We start from the raw sequence: 15,841 nt of genomic DNA on the forward strand, positions 1-15,841 counted from the left end.
AGCAGAAGATTGTGAAGGCTAAGCAATGGGGGTTAAATGACTTGCCCAGGGTCACACAGCTAGAAGTATCTGAGACCAGAAATGAACCCAGGACCTCCTGTCTTTGGTCCTGGCTCTTAATCAACTGAGCCACCTAGTTGCCCCCCACTAGCCTTGCTTAATAATTCAATGTGGACATTAACCATGCTTCCTGAACCTATTTCTGTTTCCAGCCTGGGACACTTAGGAGTATCATGGGGTTAGTAGTCTTACTTGCTGTACATACTGGCAAACCTGCCTTTTTAAAGTTTTAAGGGGTCCCCATCCCTTTCAATTCACATTCATATACTTTAAGCTTTGGTGTGTAAGACATTTACATCCTTTTTGTCTGTTATTCTATACCAGATTGTGCAGCAAACAGGACCTAAAGACATAAGACCAAAATTCAAATCTGGCCTGTCACTTCTTAGTTGTGTGAAACTGAGCAAGTCACTTCACCTCTACTGCCTTGGTTTTCTCAACTGTAAAATGCAGATAATACCTCGCAGAGTTGTCGTGAGGAACAAATGAGATAATATTTGTCAAAAGCATGTAGCATGTTCCTCAGCCCATGAGTATTATATAAATGCTTTTATCCTCTTCTCTTTCCTTCTGTCCCCTCTCAAGCCAAAATTTTGTAAATGAATAAGTTTTACCAAAAGGCAGAGAAAAGTTCCTTCTCAGCCCATAGCCTTGACGCTCAAGGGATTTAACTGAATGAGGAGGGTAGCCCATTTTAGTAGAAGGAATGCTGGTCTGGCCCTGAGGAGACCCAAGTTGGGTTTGCTGTCTTCCTTGGCTTCAGTTTCCTTCTCTTTAAAAAGGGAGTAGATGAACTCTCAGATCCTTTCCAGTGTTAAGATTCTACAAATTGACACAGCCATCAAAAGTGATTATAAAACTCTGTTCGGGTTTAGGATTAGCCCCTGATGAGCCACCAAGCTCTCAGTTGCAGGAACAAAATTGGCTCACCAATCCTCTCCTTTAGAACAGTTCTTTGGCTAGAAAACAATGTCAATACCAATTTGGCCAAGGAAAAAACCAGTCTAATTTCATTTCAAATGCAACAAATTTACTGTCCTGGTTTTCATTAGCTACTGTCAAGGAGTAAGCAGACAGACAAAATAAATTATGAAAAAAATTATTTTTTTTAATGTACAAAAAGAGTTATTTACAAGTTGAGTGTGTCATTTCAATTTGTAGGATGTAGAAAACAGCTAAAAATGTTTCTGAGATATAAATCTGACCCAACATTCACCTACAGGATTTTTAGTAATGGTGTCTTCTATACAGAATATATACAAGTCAGGGATGGTTATCATAATACTATCTCAGTAAATGAGTGAACACCATTAGGAAGCCACAGACTCTTCGGGCCCTTCGGGACATCCAAGATTTGTGCATTTAGAGCTGACCTTTGAAAAGCAACAGAGTTCAGGGTACCGTATTCTAGTGAATCCCAGGACTGAGCATTGGGACCTCTGTCCACTGAACCCCCTCAGCATCAAGAGACATAAAAGGCCTAAGTCATGTGGGATGCTGGGAGAATATCTCCAATCACTGATAACAGCGGAGTAGCGGGTTTGATTTTGACTGCTGCAAACTCCATTACAAAAGGGGGGGGAACCAGAGTTACCCCTTGAAATTCGAGCTCCAAATGCATTCTTCATATTCCAGGTTGGGCCAAAGCTCTCTGAGCAGGAGAATTTAGTGAGAGTCCCTCACGGCTCAGAAGGGCTGGTCCGGCCCAGCCCCTCAGCTGGCATACCATGCAATACTCATCATTCCTTTATGAATGAATGGGAGAAGGGAGGAGGAAGGGGTATCCTGGAGACACTGCAGGTACGGCCCATTTGTAACTCAGCTGAGAGTAACGAGCACTGTCAGAGGACGGGACACTATCGTTCTGCCGGGAAAATAAGTGCCCTTCAGAGACCTGGGGGGAAGGGCTGGGACAGAGCTCTGTAGCATTTTTCATAGCAAAGCAAGAGAATAATGTATTAGAAAACATAGAAGCTTTTGGTAAATGCATATTTCTCTCTTTCCTGACTTCAGACTTTTAAGTAGGCTCCTGCTATTCTGCTTGAGGAGGTGGGCAATCTGAGGAAGGAAAAAGAATGGGTCTCAACCAATGGTGGGTGTCAGTGCCCCTACCTTTGGCAAGTACAGTCTCAATGTTTAGACCAAGCTTGGTCTGTCCTCCATGTAGAGGGTCACCATTGCCCTAGAGGTATATAAAAATGAGCGCTCTTCTTCGGGATGGGGTGCATTTTAAATACAACGTCAACCACACTGTAAACACGATCTGGATACAAGGGGGCCATCATTCTGGACTCTGCCCATGTAGGTGTCGTTCTAAGAACACTGCCATATTTTATTTATTAATGTACACATATCTTACAGAGATTGCAGGCCCTATGTTTTGATGCCTTCCCTGCTGAACACCACAGCACAGTAAGGCACTTTTTGAGTGGCTGGATGGAACTGATGGTTTCTCCTCTGTGGCAGGGTCCTTAGGGTTCTACTACAATATTCTTAAAGAAGGATTGAGGAAGGGAATGGGGAGTGGGGAGGGACTGCTTTCCCTCATTGGCACCATAAGGAAAATATAATCTCATAGGAGCTGTACGTGCATGATGGCTTTCGAATTCAGACCCAAATGCAAGTCCCCTTCCTCCTCCCCAAATTTACTTGGAAAGCAGGTTAGGGAAAAGCTTTTGGCTCATGAGAAGTTTTCATTCGCCAAATGACACAAGGGAGGCAGCCAGAGTATAGTTGTGCTATTTACACGGAAGGCTTGAAACTGCTTGTAGGAGTTTCCCCGCTTTCCCTCCCTCTTCTCTTTTGTAACATTTCTCAGTGCTCTGTAAAATAAGCCAAAAGATGACTAGAGACACACCACAGAGGTACAAAAAAAGATGCCTCTCTAGAGTTCATGAAGTCTGTACAGATAATTTGTTAAAATCCCTTTCATGTATTTAATACTTGTTGGAAAAAAAAAATCTCCATTCTCTAGGAAGTGATTATTTTTTAAAAGCACATTCATCAGATTGCTTGGCAAACAGCCCCTCCCTCCATGCCTCCTTGTGCTTTGTGTTAAGACATCATGTTCAGGAACTTGCTCTCTTCTGCTAATGTCGTTAGCATGGAGCTCATGTCCCCAATAGCCATATTGCTGATCCCTGCTGGGATGGAGGGCAGGGTCAAGGAGTTCCGTGGAGTTGTGAGGCGGGAGGAGTTCTGGGAGAGATTCTGCAGAATGCTGGGGCTCAGGGTTCCCGACATTAGGCTCGAATGGTCACCATCATCCATTATGGCATCAAAATCGATCTGGGGGTGCTCCAGGAGCTGGGAATCCACAGTGCTCGATACCTGATTGGCCCCTGGAGAGGCCATGGCATGTGGCTTGATGCTGTTCAATGGACACTGCTGCTGCTGCTGTTGTTGCTGTTGTTGCTGTTGCTGCTGTTGCTGTTGCTGCTGCTGCTGCTGCTGCTGCTGCATTACCCGGCAGTCCACATGGTTCTCAAAGTTTCCATTCTGTTCATACATGTGGATCTGCCCATAATAGTACATCATGCTGTTATCCCGGGGCCCGTTGGCATTCTGTTGCTGCAGTTGTTGCTGCTGCTGCTGCTGTGGTGAGACCATGTCATTTATTGATTTGGGAATAGCCTCCCCAGTCTCCTGGCCAGCTGTGCCAGTGGCCATAGGGTATGCGGTGGCCCTCATGTAGCCCAGCTGTTGGGAAGAGCGGACCCCACGGTGTCTGCTGGCTGGGCTTGGCTCCGGGGGTGGACGTGGCTGTACCAGGCCCGGTCCAAAGTTCTGTCCCACTGACCCTATCATGTTCTGCTGAGGGTCAACAAAATTGGGTTGGTGGGAAGTGAGAAGAGATGGGGACTGGTGGTAGCCCTCCTGGCTCATGGAGGGTGGCAGGTGATGGTTCTGCTGTGAGTAGTTCTGCGGGGTCACCATGTGCATGGCTGGATTGGGCAGTGGGTGCTCCCTCCGGTTATTTACCATCAGGGAAGGGTCAGAGGCAACATCCATTTGCTGAGGGAGCCCCAGATGGCCTGTCTTGACTCCCAGATTGCTACAGGAGGGGGAAAGCTGGTTCATGTCCCCACCCATTGTGTTTGGGCTCAGCATGGGATGAGGCTGGCTGTATGCTGTGTCAGGGCTTAAGTCCGGGTTCATGTTGGGGCAGGGATTAGCCTGGAGTGGTTGCCGGACCTGCATGTAATTGACCCTTGGCCCAGGAACGATCCCATTTCTTGGAAGGAGGTTGGACTGAGTGCTATCCAGATCATTGGGGCTTGTCTGCATGGCCTGCTGGTTGTAGCTCTGGTATTGCCCAAAGGTCTGCTTCTGTTGTACCACAGCTAAGTTGCCCTGAGGAAATTGTTTGGCCTGCTGGTTGGAAAGAACATCTACGGAGCCTGAGCTTACCTCATTCCACTGTACAGGCATATTGTTTTTGTTCAGGTTCGTGGGGGTACCATAGCCAAGCTGGCAATCAGCCAACATGGGTGCTGGCTGGCTCCCATTAGAGTTGGACGCTGCCATCCTGCGTGGGCCGTGGAGGCCTGGGCTGGGCAGCTTCAGGCTCCCGGGGAAACCTGGGGCTTCTCCATGGTATGCCAGGGAATTACTCTCTTCGGTGGCACCAGTGCTTTGTGATTTGATATACTGTACCACGTCGTCCGGCAGCATGATGTCATCCTCCCCACTGGGGCCATCCCCCTCGACCACCATTGTTTCCATAGCAACATTCTCACTGATGCTTGGAGGGCGGGGAGAATAGACGTGGCGGGCCAAGGTGCCATCTGAGCGGGTGTAATTCTGGAGGCTGAAGTTCCTCCGCTCTGCACAGGGTGGCAGATGGGGTGGGTTCATGCTGTTGGTGCTATTGAACCGTTGTACCCGTGGGAGAGACAAAGGGTCGGCAGCCAGCCTCCTTACGGGGTCACTTGCTCGTCTCGTACCATTGCCCGTTACTTCGTGGGGGAAGGTAGGGGCCACACCGTATCCATATGACGGCCCATCGCTCCCTCGCCTGGGCCCCAGTGGACGCTGGAAAGGGGGCAGCAGAGAGGACTCGGGAGGATCCAGTAGAGACATCTTATTCTTCAGGCTCATCCTTTCCATGTTTGGGAGGGGAGTTGGCGGGGGACCCCCGGTGGCTGCGGCGTACTTGGCCTTCAGGCTGTACTGCTGGGCTGGGGTGAGGTTCAGCAGCCCCGGGGCCCCGCTGCACTGGCTGGCCTCACTGGAGCGGCGGGAGGCGTCGGTGGAGATGGGGTCGTAGGAGTCTGCGGAGCTGACATTGTTGGGGCGGCTCCCGAATGGAGAAGCCTCGCTGGAACGGCGGCTGGAGAAGTACGGGGAGATGCCGGAGGAACGGCGGCTGACGGTGTAGGCAGAGCTGACGGTGCTGGTTGTGCTGTCCCTTCGCTCGTTCAGTTGGTTTAGCATGGTCACCTCATTCACTGACAGCTCCATGATCCGAGGGTTGGGCAGGGGCGCTGTGGGTCCACTGAAGTTTTCCATGATAGAGCCTAGGGGAAGGAGAACATAAAGAATCAACAATCCAGCTGGTAACATCTGCTGTTCAGCACAGTGAATGTGGCAGAAAGAGATCGGGAAAGCAGGGCCCTCGTTTTGATCTGGTTATGAATTTGTTGTGGGATCTTGAGAATGTCACCTGAGCTCTCTTTTCTTTACTTTAATCATCTGTCAGTCTAGGCAATACCTGCCCCACCTGCCTCACAGGCTTTTTTATGAGATTCTGATGAGAAGGAGGTGTCCATCATCAGAAGTCTTCAAACAGAGGCTGGATGATTAGCAATCAGGGATGAGGTAGAGAGTATTTTTATTTGGGTACGAACCACATTAGAACATTTTCTAATTCGGAGGTCCTAGGATAGTAAATTAAAATTTCTCTCAGAAGCTAAGGAATTCTTATATCAGAAGAACCTGACAGTATGAAAGAATTCACGAGAGCTTACGCTCTCCAGAAAGTGAATGGGAGAGGAGGCAGCCGACAGCCTCAATGACTAATGTCAACAAGTTAACTAGCTTTTATTAAGTGTCTACATGTAGCAAGCACTTAGGTGGCAAGTCACGTAACCCCCACTGCCTAGCCCTTAGCGCTCTTCTGCCTTGGAACCAATTCGTAGTATCAATTCTAAGATAGAAGACAAGGATTTCAAAAAATAAAGTGTCTACCAGGGATACAAAGAAAAAAATAGTCTGCTTTCAAGGAGCTCACAGTCTAATGAAGATGGTAATAGGAAAACGGTTACTTAGAAGTAAGAAATATAAAGGATAATTTGGAGGTAACTTCAGAGGGAAGCACTAAAATGAGGGGGCTGAGAGAGGTCTCTCGGGGAAGGTGAGCTTTTTAACTAGAACTCAAAGGCTGCCAGGAGGTAGAGATAAGGAGTGAGAGTGTTCCAGGCATGGAGGTCAGTCAGTGAAAATGGCCAGAGTCAGGGAGATTGAGTATCTGATATAAATAACATCAAAGAGGCCAGTGTCACTGGATTTCAGATTACATGGAAGGGAGTAAGGTAAGCAGAAAGACTGTTGTTGGGCTGTTTCAGTTGTGTCCAGTTTTTCATGACCCAATTTGGAGTTTTCTTGGCAAAGATTCTAGAGTGGCTTGCCATTTCCTTCGCCAGCTCATTTTACAAATAAGCAAACTGAGGCAAATGGGTTTAAGTTATGTGCCCAAGGGTCACACAGCTAGGAAGTGTCTGAGACCAGATTTGAAATAAGGAAGATGAGTCTTCTTGACTCCAGATCCAGTGCTTTATCCATTGTATCACCTAGCTGCTCATAAATAGAAAAGTAGGATGTACATATTAAAGGACCTTAAAGATTATTTGATATAATCTCTCATTTGAGTAATGATGGAGGAATATATGAATCCCCATGAGATGGAAAGCCCAGAGACAGAGCAAGATTGGAACCTTGATTTCCTGACTCCTATTCCTGTGATTGTTTGTCTCTATCATGATGTCCTTTCCTAAGGTACAAGCCATGCTTTGGTTGACAGCTTACCGTTTCCCGGAATAGGAGGCAGCTTGGTGTTTCGGACTTGAGGAGCTGGGTTTGCCCATGAACAGGAATCCTTGACTGTCTTAAGCTTCTCTTTCTTGAGCTGTTCAAGCCTTTGCATGGTTGTCATGTGTTTGCGCAGCTGCAGGCTGACTGCTGATGTGCCAGAGGGGACGGTCGAGTCAGCGACAGGAGCGTTGTCGTCCAATGTCGTCAGGTCTCCCAGGCTACCCCCGCTGTGCATGGTCATCTCTACTCCACTGTCATTGTTGTTGGCGCTGCCGAGGGGTGAGGGCTCGCTGCTGCAGGATGACTGGCCCCCGGGGCTGGACTGATACAACTGAGGGAAAACCGACCAGAAAATTGTGAGCTAGTTAATCAAGGATCAGTCCTGGACTGCTAAAAACCAGAGGTGAACTCTTCTACCAGGATGCCTATTGGCTCACAAGTATACATATGGGCATACTCCCAGGAGCACTTGCTGAAGGCAGAGAGAGCTGTGATCTTTTTCTTCTAAAGCTTATTATCTACATATAATCTAGCTATTGGTTGTACATTTTGTCTTTTATAAGTGTTACATCTCTATTAGTTTTTTGAAATTTAGATTTACCCCGCTAACTCCTTTCCTACCCCCCCCCCCATTAGAGAAGGCATCATTTGACAAAAAGATACAGGTATATACACAACTCTATCTTACTTATTTCCATTTATCAGTTCTTTCTCTGGAGGTGGACATATACAAGTCATTCTTCAAATAAGTTCTCTATTTGTTTTATTCCTCTAACCAACTGGCCACTTGTTATCCTATCAAGTCTAAGTAATGTTTACTAAGAACCTCAGTACGTACTTACTACATATCTCCTTGGCTGACTGGTAGCTGCTATTGATCTCTTGGAACACTAGCTCCCCTCTCTTCCTGACTTCCCTGCTGTGGCACTGATGGATGTTGAATAGAGGGAATGAACTGGCTTGTGGTTTGGGGTCACACTGGACTTTGTTTTTCCTTTCCCTGCTCCTATGGGAGGGATGCTGTGATTACTGAGCTGAAGCTGGCACTCTCTGTGGTAGAAGGCATCCTATACCAGAAAAGCCAGCTCAGCTACATTCTGCACATTTGGCTTCCTATTGCCCACTTCATGCTCCAGAGTGCCTGAACTAAAAGGGCAAGGTCTCTGAGTCCACTGAACAGAGACTACAATAATTAGTGCGGATCAACAGCATCTCTTATGATTGTTTATGAATCAGCAGTTACAGATACAGCTCCTTCCTCTGCTGATCAATCAACTGACAAAAATGCACTATGACGTGTCAGGCAAGGTACTAAAAAGACAAATGCTAAAAATTTTCTGCCCTGAAGGGGTTCATATACTGTTAAGAGAAATAAATAGGCATATTGGAAATATGCTGAAAAAATAGATAGAAGATGATTTTGAAAGGGAGATCAGGAAAGGCGTCAAGGAGAAGAAACTTCTACTTTTTGAGCTAAGTCATAAAGGAGATGAAGGACTCAGAGGCACCAATGAGGAGGATTATGATAGCATGCCTGTGGAGCAGCCAGGGCAAAGGCATGGAGGCAGAGAATGGAGTCTGGTGTATGGGAAACGATGAGAAGGTTGGCATGGAGAGGTGAGGAGGAATAATCCATGTTTTTATGAGGGAAGGGGAAATTCTCTTAAAGGGTTACCCAAATAAAGAGAATAAGAATTTAACTTATGTTCCCCTCTGCTGCCTCTAATTTCAAGGCCTCAAATAGGCTAATAAAATAATCCTTTGAGATACACCCCCCCCACACACACACATACACACATTCTACCAACTTCCAGGACATCACATCTAAGGAACAGACAGCACTCATTCCAGAGCCTAACACAAAGGGATTCTCTGCTCACCTTAGTACCGACTATCCTTAGAGAGGTATAGTAAGGAAAAGAAGAGGAGACAAAGAACAAGTGGTTAGAATTAAGGAGTCACTGTTGGAAGTTAATTATGCAACAAATGGAAAAAGAGCAGATACAAAGCTCCTACAATATTCAAAACAAGAGGGAGGGAGCTATCTCTAGGTGTTTTGGCTCATCTCTCTCTGTTACACCCACATGGTCTTCTCAGGCTACTTGCCTGGCCAGGGAAATATAGCAGTTGGTTTTGCTTGTTTTTGTTTTTTGATTAATTGGGTCCATTGTCCCCGAAAGCGATGATCCATCGGCTTCTTATGGCCCAGGTCTCCATCATCTGGAGATTTGGTGTTGAGACTTCCCAATTGGTTTTATAAGTCAAAGTTGTAAAAAGAGAAGAAATGGGGCTTGTTGGTGAGTGAGGGGATGGATCACAATCTGGAATTAACCTAGAGTGATCTCTGGCAGGTTTTTAACCAAAACTCATAGGTTTCAGACTGGTCTATGATAGCTGAGGACAGAACTTTCCTGAATCATGTTGCTTAGCTTTGTGATCTGGCTAGGCAGAGGGAAAAGCACAGAGGAGCTGAGGATAGTAGGCTGAAAGGACTACGCTGATACTTACCACTGAGTTCTCTGTCTTAATGGCCTTGACATGCAGGCAGTCCTCCACTGCCTGGTTAGTGCTGTTTGCTTCGGTATTTTCCTCCAGCTCCCCTCTGCCCTGTTTGGCACTTGCTTCATTATCGCCATTCTCCTTGAGTGGGGGTGCTCTTGGGTGGACATCATTGCGCTGCTTCTTGGTGACATGGGCGTCGGGACCATGTACTGTCTTCACATGTTTCCTGAGAGAGCTGGGGTCTGTGTATCGCTTTGTACAACCAGGGATCTTGCAGATGTAGGGTTTCTGGGGAGGGGGAGAGGGAAAGGAATCTGCTATTAATGAAACCGGAGATTATTATATTCTAGTGGTGTTTTATTGAGGGTGGACTTTCCTACATGCATGCTTATTCCCAACAATATTGTGGTTGTTTTCCACAAGTGGAATATTCTCCCATCACTTTTCTGGATTCAGGCCATTCTCCATGAGATAATCACTCATGACTCTGTTTCTTGTCCTTTCTGAATGTGTTATAGTACTTAAGGTCTAAACCGCACAACTATGATATATAATGTCTTATATGTTTTCTTGTTTCACATATGTATAACTTGTCATGCCAACTATGGTGTCATTCTTCAACAAGAACAGTATCTTTTGCTTCTTTACTACTGTCCTCTAGTGCCACTGTGTCCCCTCGCCCCCCAGAAAATATTGCAGCTTTGCAAACAAAGAAGACAATGAACAAATAGCTGGATAGAAGAAAAGAGGGAATTTGAATGCTCATGAAGAAATATTCCACATATTCCCCTAATGTACAGATGACCAGGATTACAGCAACAATCATGTAATCAATCAACAAGAATTCCATGTCTATTGTGTCTTAAGTCCTGGGCTGGGAACTGGAGATACAAAGACAAAAATGAAATCATCCTTGTCCTCTACAGACAGTCAAAGCCTAAGCTTCAAACCACCAGGTCTTATAACTTGCCAGATTTGGTCATACTATACCCCCAAAGGCAAAGCATGTATTTCCTCTAATCCTACCAACCTCTTCATTTTACAGATGAGGAAATTTCAGCCAAGTGACTGGTTTGGGATCATACATCAAACGAGTGACAGAACTATGTCTGGGATCCAGCCTAGACCCAGGCGCTAGCCTAGTGAGCTTTTCATTGTTCCAAGGTCTAGACCTGCTACATTTATCCTCTACTACAGCAATACCTTTTCTCTTTCTCAAATTTTTCATGACATTTGATGATTTAGTAGTTTTTGTAAGTAATAATACTATATTTGTTTAGTGGTAGAAATGCTAAAACTCATGAATGGTTCACCCACCAAAATCTGTCAAGTGGTCATTTCTAGGAAAGGTGTCCAAATCATGGCCACAAGTCATCAAACTCTGGAATATGGTCTCAACTAGATTAAAATCTAAGGGAAACATTTAACAAAAATAAGTAAAAACATAATACAACATAGATATGGTTCATTTGTGTTTTTCTAAGTCAATATTAATTTCTTTAAAAAAACCCTTTACCTTCTCTTAGAATTGATATTAAGTATATATTCTAAAGCAGAAGAGTGGTAAGGGGAAAGGAAATTAGGGTTAAGTGACTTGTCCAGGGTCACACAGCTAAGAGGTATCTGAAGCCAGATTTGAACTAAGACTTCCCGTCTCTAGGCGTGGTGCTCTATCCACTGAGCCACCTAGCTACCTCCCAATATTCATTTCTGTTTGACTTTGACCTTACTCTTCTAGGGTACCAACTTATGAAAATTTTAAATTAGAATATAAGCTTTCTGAATGTACAAATGACAAGGTATTTATTAAATACTTTTTAATGTGTCAGGCACAATGTTGTGAATGCACATAGTAAAATAAGAGACCATCTTTACACTTAAGGAATTGACATTCTAATAGGGAAAGCCAACCCTCTAGGGAAGTATGTTTTGTTCTCAGGAAGTAGAAAGCTGGAGTGGGGAACATGAGGGTGGCAATCAGATGGTCAGATGTCCTGGAGGGATGGCTAAATGTGATGTGAAATTAGCTCATGGTCTGCTGTCTAGGACTAGCCAGTTGATAGTGTGGCCTAAGTTGCCCTTGCTTACATGTATTCCCTGAGGGAAGAGACACTTTCATTTTTGCCTCAATAGTACCTGGATCATATTTTCACCTTACCTGAAAGAGTAAGATTTCCTTAAAGAGAATTCCAAATGAGGAGACCAGGTAGTTCAGTATCAAGTTGGCAACTCAGAATTTTAAAGAGTTTGGGATATGGCAAAATTGGGACACTAATACACTGCTGGTGGAATTGTGAATTGACCCAACCATTCTGGAAGGCAATTTGGAATTACACCCAAAGGACTTTAAAAGAATGCATGCCCTTTGATCCAGCAATATCACTTCTAGATTTGTACCTCAAAGAGATAATAAAAAAGGGTTGTACCAAAATATTCATAGCTGCACTCTTTGTGGTGGTAGAAAATTGAAAAATGAAGGGGTGTCCATCGATTGGGGAATGACTGAACAAATTGTGGCATATGATGGTGATGGGATACTATTGTGCAGTAAGGAATGATGAACTGGAAGATTTCTATAAGAACTGGAATGACCTACATGAACTGATGCAGAATGAAATAAGCAGAACCAGGAGAACACTGTACACAGAAAGTGAACCATTGTGGAACGATCAAATGTAATGGACTTTGCTACTAGTAGCAATACAATGATCCAGGACAATTCTGAGGGACCTATGAGAAAGAATGCTATCCACATCTAGAGAAAGAATAATTGGAGAAGAAATGTAGAAGAAAAACATATATCACTTGTTTATATGGGTACATGATTTGGGGTTTTGGTTTCAAAAGATTGCTCTACTACAAAAATGAATATGGAAACAGGTATCAAGTGATAACATTTGTATAACCCAGGAGAATTGATTGTCAGCTCTGGGATGGGGGAGGAAAAAGGGGAAGGAGAGAAAATGAATCATGTAACCATGGAAAAATATTTTTAAAAATAAAATAATAATAAACAAAAAAAGAGCTTGCCTGGGGGCCCTGGAAAATTAAGTGACTTGTTCATGGCCACACAATATGTGCCCTAGGGAAATCTCAACCTAGGTTCTTACTTCTGAGGCCAACTACCACTATTTATTGAAGCACTCTGTGCACATAGTAGGTACTTAATAAATGTTTGCTGAATTGAATGAATTCCTAACCTAGACTTTCCTTGGGGGGAAAAATGACCTTTTAAGCTCTTCCACAATAGGTTTCACATGATCATATCAAATGTTTTTCCTCATTATTTCTTCCAAATATGACTTCTGGGATCCATGAACATAACAGACATAATGAAGTCACAGGTCTTGAAGGATGGGTAGTATTTATGCTATAGAGAGTAAGGGAAAGGGCAGTCTAGGGATAGAGAAGGGCATGATAAAAAAAAGCAAATGTAGGAATGTGCATGGCATATATGGGAAACCATGAACATTTTATAATATTTCTTTCTGCTACAGAACCTCGGCAGATACTCTAGGATGGTTAATGGAGGGAGTAGTTGGAGACTAGGCTGGAAAATTCAGGTTGGAGAGTTAGTCCAATGTACAAGCAAGAAAGCTAAGGTTCTCATTTGACATGAGAAGAAAAAGAGAGAAAGAGGTGTCTGGGGCTTGGTAGATGTCAAGAGCTATTCTTAATACAGTTGGTCTCATAGAAGGCGATCATTCACGTTGGTATTTATGATGTGTGGGTTTTGGTTAATTGAGAAATTCCATTGCTGTTGCCAGATCTTTTCATTAAAAGTAAAAAATTCAGGTAATGAGCACATCGGAACTTCTTAGGGGAGTCATTAAAATATTCCAGGGGAGAAAATGGTGACATGTGGATTCTCTGAAAAGAGGAAACATTTTCAGGACTGATCACTCCTCTGATTTCTAATTCTTGCTAAAGCTTTGGCTCTTTCTGGTAGAGGCTTAATTAACTCAGCCTGCTGGGCATATTCATACAGTAACCTAAGTGTCTTGACATGTTCACAGACAACTGAAAGGAGAGCTTTAGACCTAAAACATGAGCACCCAGGATGAGCTCAGTAACCTAATCCTTGAGAGTAAAGATCTAAACCCAAACAACTATGATATTAATGCCACATGGCCACCTGTGGCTGACATTCTTTGTATCTGTCTGCCAAGTGCTTCCATTTTCTTGGTCCCTTTCTTTTTCTCTTGTAGAAAAATAATAACAATGCTCTGAAGTTGTCTTATCTTTTAATGTTTCCAAATACATTATTTCCTTTGACTTTCACAACAATCTTCTAAAGTAGGCAAGGCAAATATTATTATACTCATTTCATAGATAAGAAAACTCAAACCCAAGGAGAGGAAAGGATTTGCTTTATTTTATCCAAATAATTAGGGTATGGAAAGTTGGCCTCAGAATTGGGAAGATCTAGGTTAAGGATTCCTCCTGACTGATAGAAATGATAATAATGATTACTGACATTAATATTACACTTGTGCCAGGCACTACACTAAGCATTTTATAATTATTAACTCATTTGACCCACACAACAATCCTATAAAATAAGTGCTATTATTATCCCCATTTTACAGATGAGAAAACTGAGGCAAACAGAGGAGTTAAGTGACCCAGGATCATATAATTTCTAAATGTCTGAGCCTGGATTTGAATCCAAGTCTTTCTGAGTTCACATATATTGGATATATGACCTAGGGCAAAAGTAACTCATTAACTCTCAGTGTGTGAGGCAAATCTCTGATCATAAGCCCCCTAAAGGTGCTGATCTGTATTGGTAGAAGGGGATGCTTCACCCTAGGATTGCCTATCCCAATGACATCACAGTCCAGATTCCATTCCCTATAACTGTAAAACACACAAATCAAACCTCTATCACAATTTACAAAAAGCTTTCCCAGCTATTACTGTAATACTTTACCTGAGCCTTCTGGTTCCTAGTCCAGGCCTTCTATCAAAGCATCCTAAGTGGATTTATATTCTACATACATGCCATCTTCCAACTGTGATGCCTCATCCTAGCATGGGAGTCTCAACTGGTAAGCCAGCAGAGGAATACCTATCTACGGTAAGCTCTGCAAACCAGAAAAGGCTTGAAATGGGCCACAATATCTACTGTTTCTAAGGATTAGCTTAGCTAAGGGCAGTAAAGCTTTTCACAACAGGGCTGTCACTCCAGTGAAGAATTCTTTTGCCCATAGCAAGTCGTGAAGGCTTAGTTCTCTTGCCTGACTTATTTAAACTGTGGGCAGAGACCAAGACTCCAAATCTGGAGCCTCTCTCTGCCCCTCTCTGCCCTGCCCTCTCTCTGCCCCCCCTTCTTTCACTTGTTCACCTCATCACCTATGAGGCGTTTACTTATGATTTCTATGAAAATGATTCCCAGATGTGTATATCTGGTCATATTCTTTCTTTTTCACTTTAGTCCAATATAACAAACTGCCTATTGGGCATTTCACACTGGCTATCTCATAGACATCACAAGCTCGATATGTTCAAAACACCTTAGCACTAACTCAGCCTTCTGACTAGCTTCCTTTCCCATTTCAGTGGAGGGCAGCACCATCATTCTAGCCATCTAGGTTTGCAACCTCGGCATTATGAGCCCTTTCCTTCATCGGTTGTCATATCTTGTCCTTTCTACTTCCACATCTCTTGTATCTATCGTCTTTTTTCTACACCACCAGCACTGTCCTTACTCTAAATCAGGCCCTCAACGTACCTCTCCTAGACTACTGGAATAGTCCTCAAATTGTCCTTTCTGCCTCCCCTCCCCTAACTCTAATCCATGCTTCAATCAGCTGATAAAAATAATTTTCCTAAAGAGTAGATCTAATCATGCAATTACCACAAAAAGCAAAACAAAGCCTCAATGCCTCCCAATTGCCTCTCTGATCAAATGTAAATTCTGTCCACCATTGCAAACCTTTTACAACCTGCCCCCAACCTACCTTTCCAATCTAGTATTATACAATACTTCCCTCCCTACATGGGATGTTCCTCATGATCCTTCTCCTAACTCCATGCCTTTGTCCTGGGCATCCCTCACATCAGGGATGTTCTCACTCTTTACCTGTAACACTTAGAATCCTTTGTTTCTTTAAAAACTCAGCTTAAGCCCCCAATTTTTTCACACAAGGCCTTATTTTGTCCTTCCAAACAATAGTATACCCATCCTCTTCCTTTGACCATTACCTTGTATTTAGTTTGCATATTCTCATATATGTACATATTG

The 15,841-nt window shown here is 43.8% G+C and overlaps 1 protein-coding gene across 5 annotated transcripts in view; it reads right to left on the reverse strand.

Moving 5' to 3' along the window:
• Window positions 1–1,147: 1,147 nt before the first annotated feature.
• GLI2 (GLI family zinc finger 2) overlaps window positions 1,148–15,841 on the reverse strand; it is a 420,094-nt gene continuing 405,400 nt past the window's right edge. For all 5 annotated transcript variants that reach the window (XM_007494044.3, XM_056793745.1, XM_007494045.3 and 2 more), the window contains 3 exons: window positions 9,601–9,882; window positions 7,087–7,423; window positions 1,148–5,579 (listed from right to left, as the gene is read on the reverse strand). In XM_007494044.3, coding sequence (XP_007494106.2) covers window positions 3,115–5,579; window positions 7,087–7,423; window positions 9,601–9,882 — 3,084 coding nt within the window. In that variant the 3' untranslated portion in view covers window positions 1,148–3,114. The remainder of the gene's footprint in view (window positions 5,580–7,086; window positions 7,424–9,600; window positions 9,883–15,841) is intronic.

The sequence above is a fragment of the Monodelphis domestica genome, chromosome 4 (genome assembly GCF_027887165.1).
Source record: "Monodelphis domestica isolate mMonDom1 chromosome 4, mMonDom1.pri, whole genome shotgun sequence".
NCBI lineage: Eukaryota > Metazoa > Chordata > Mammalia > Didelphimorphia > Didelphidae > Monodelphis > Monodelphis domestica.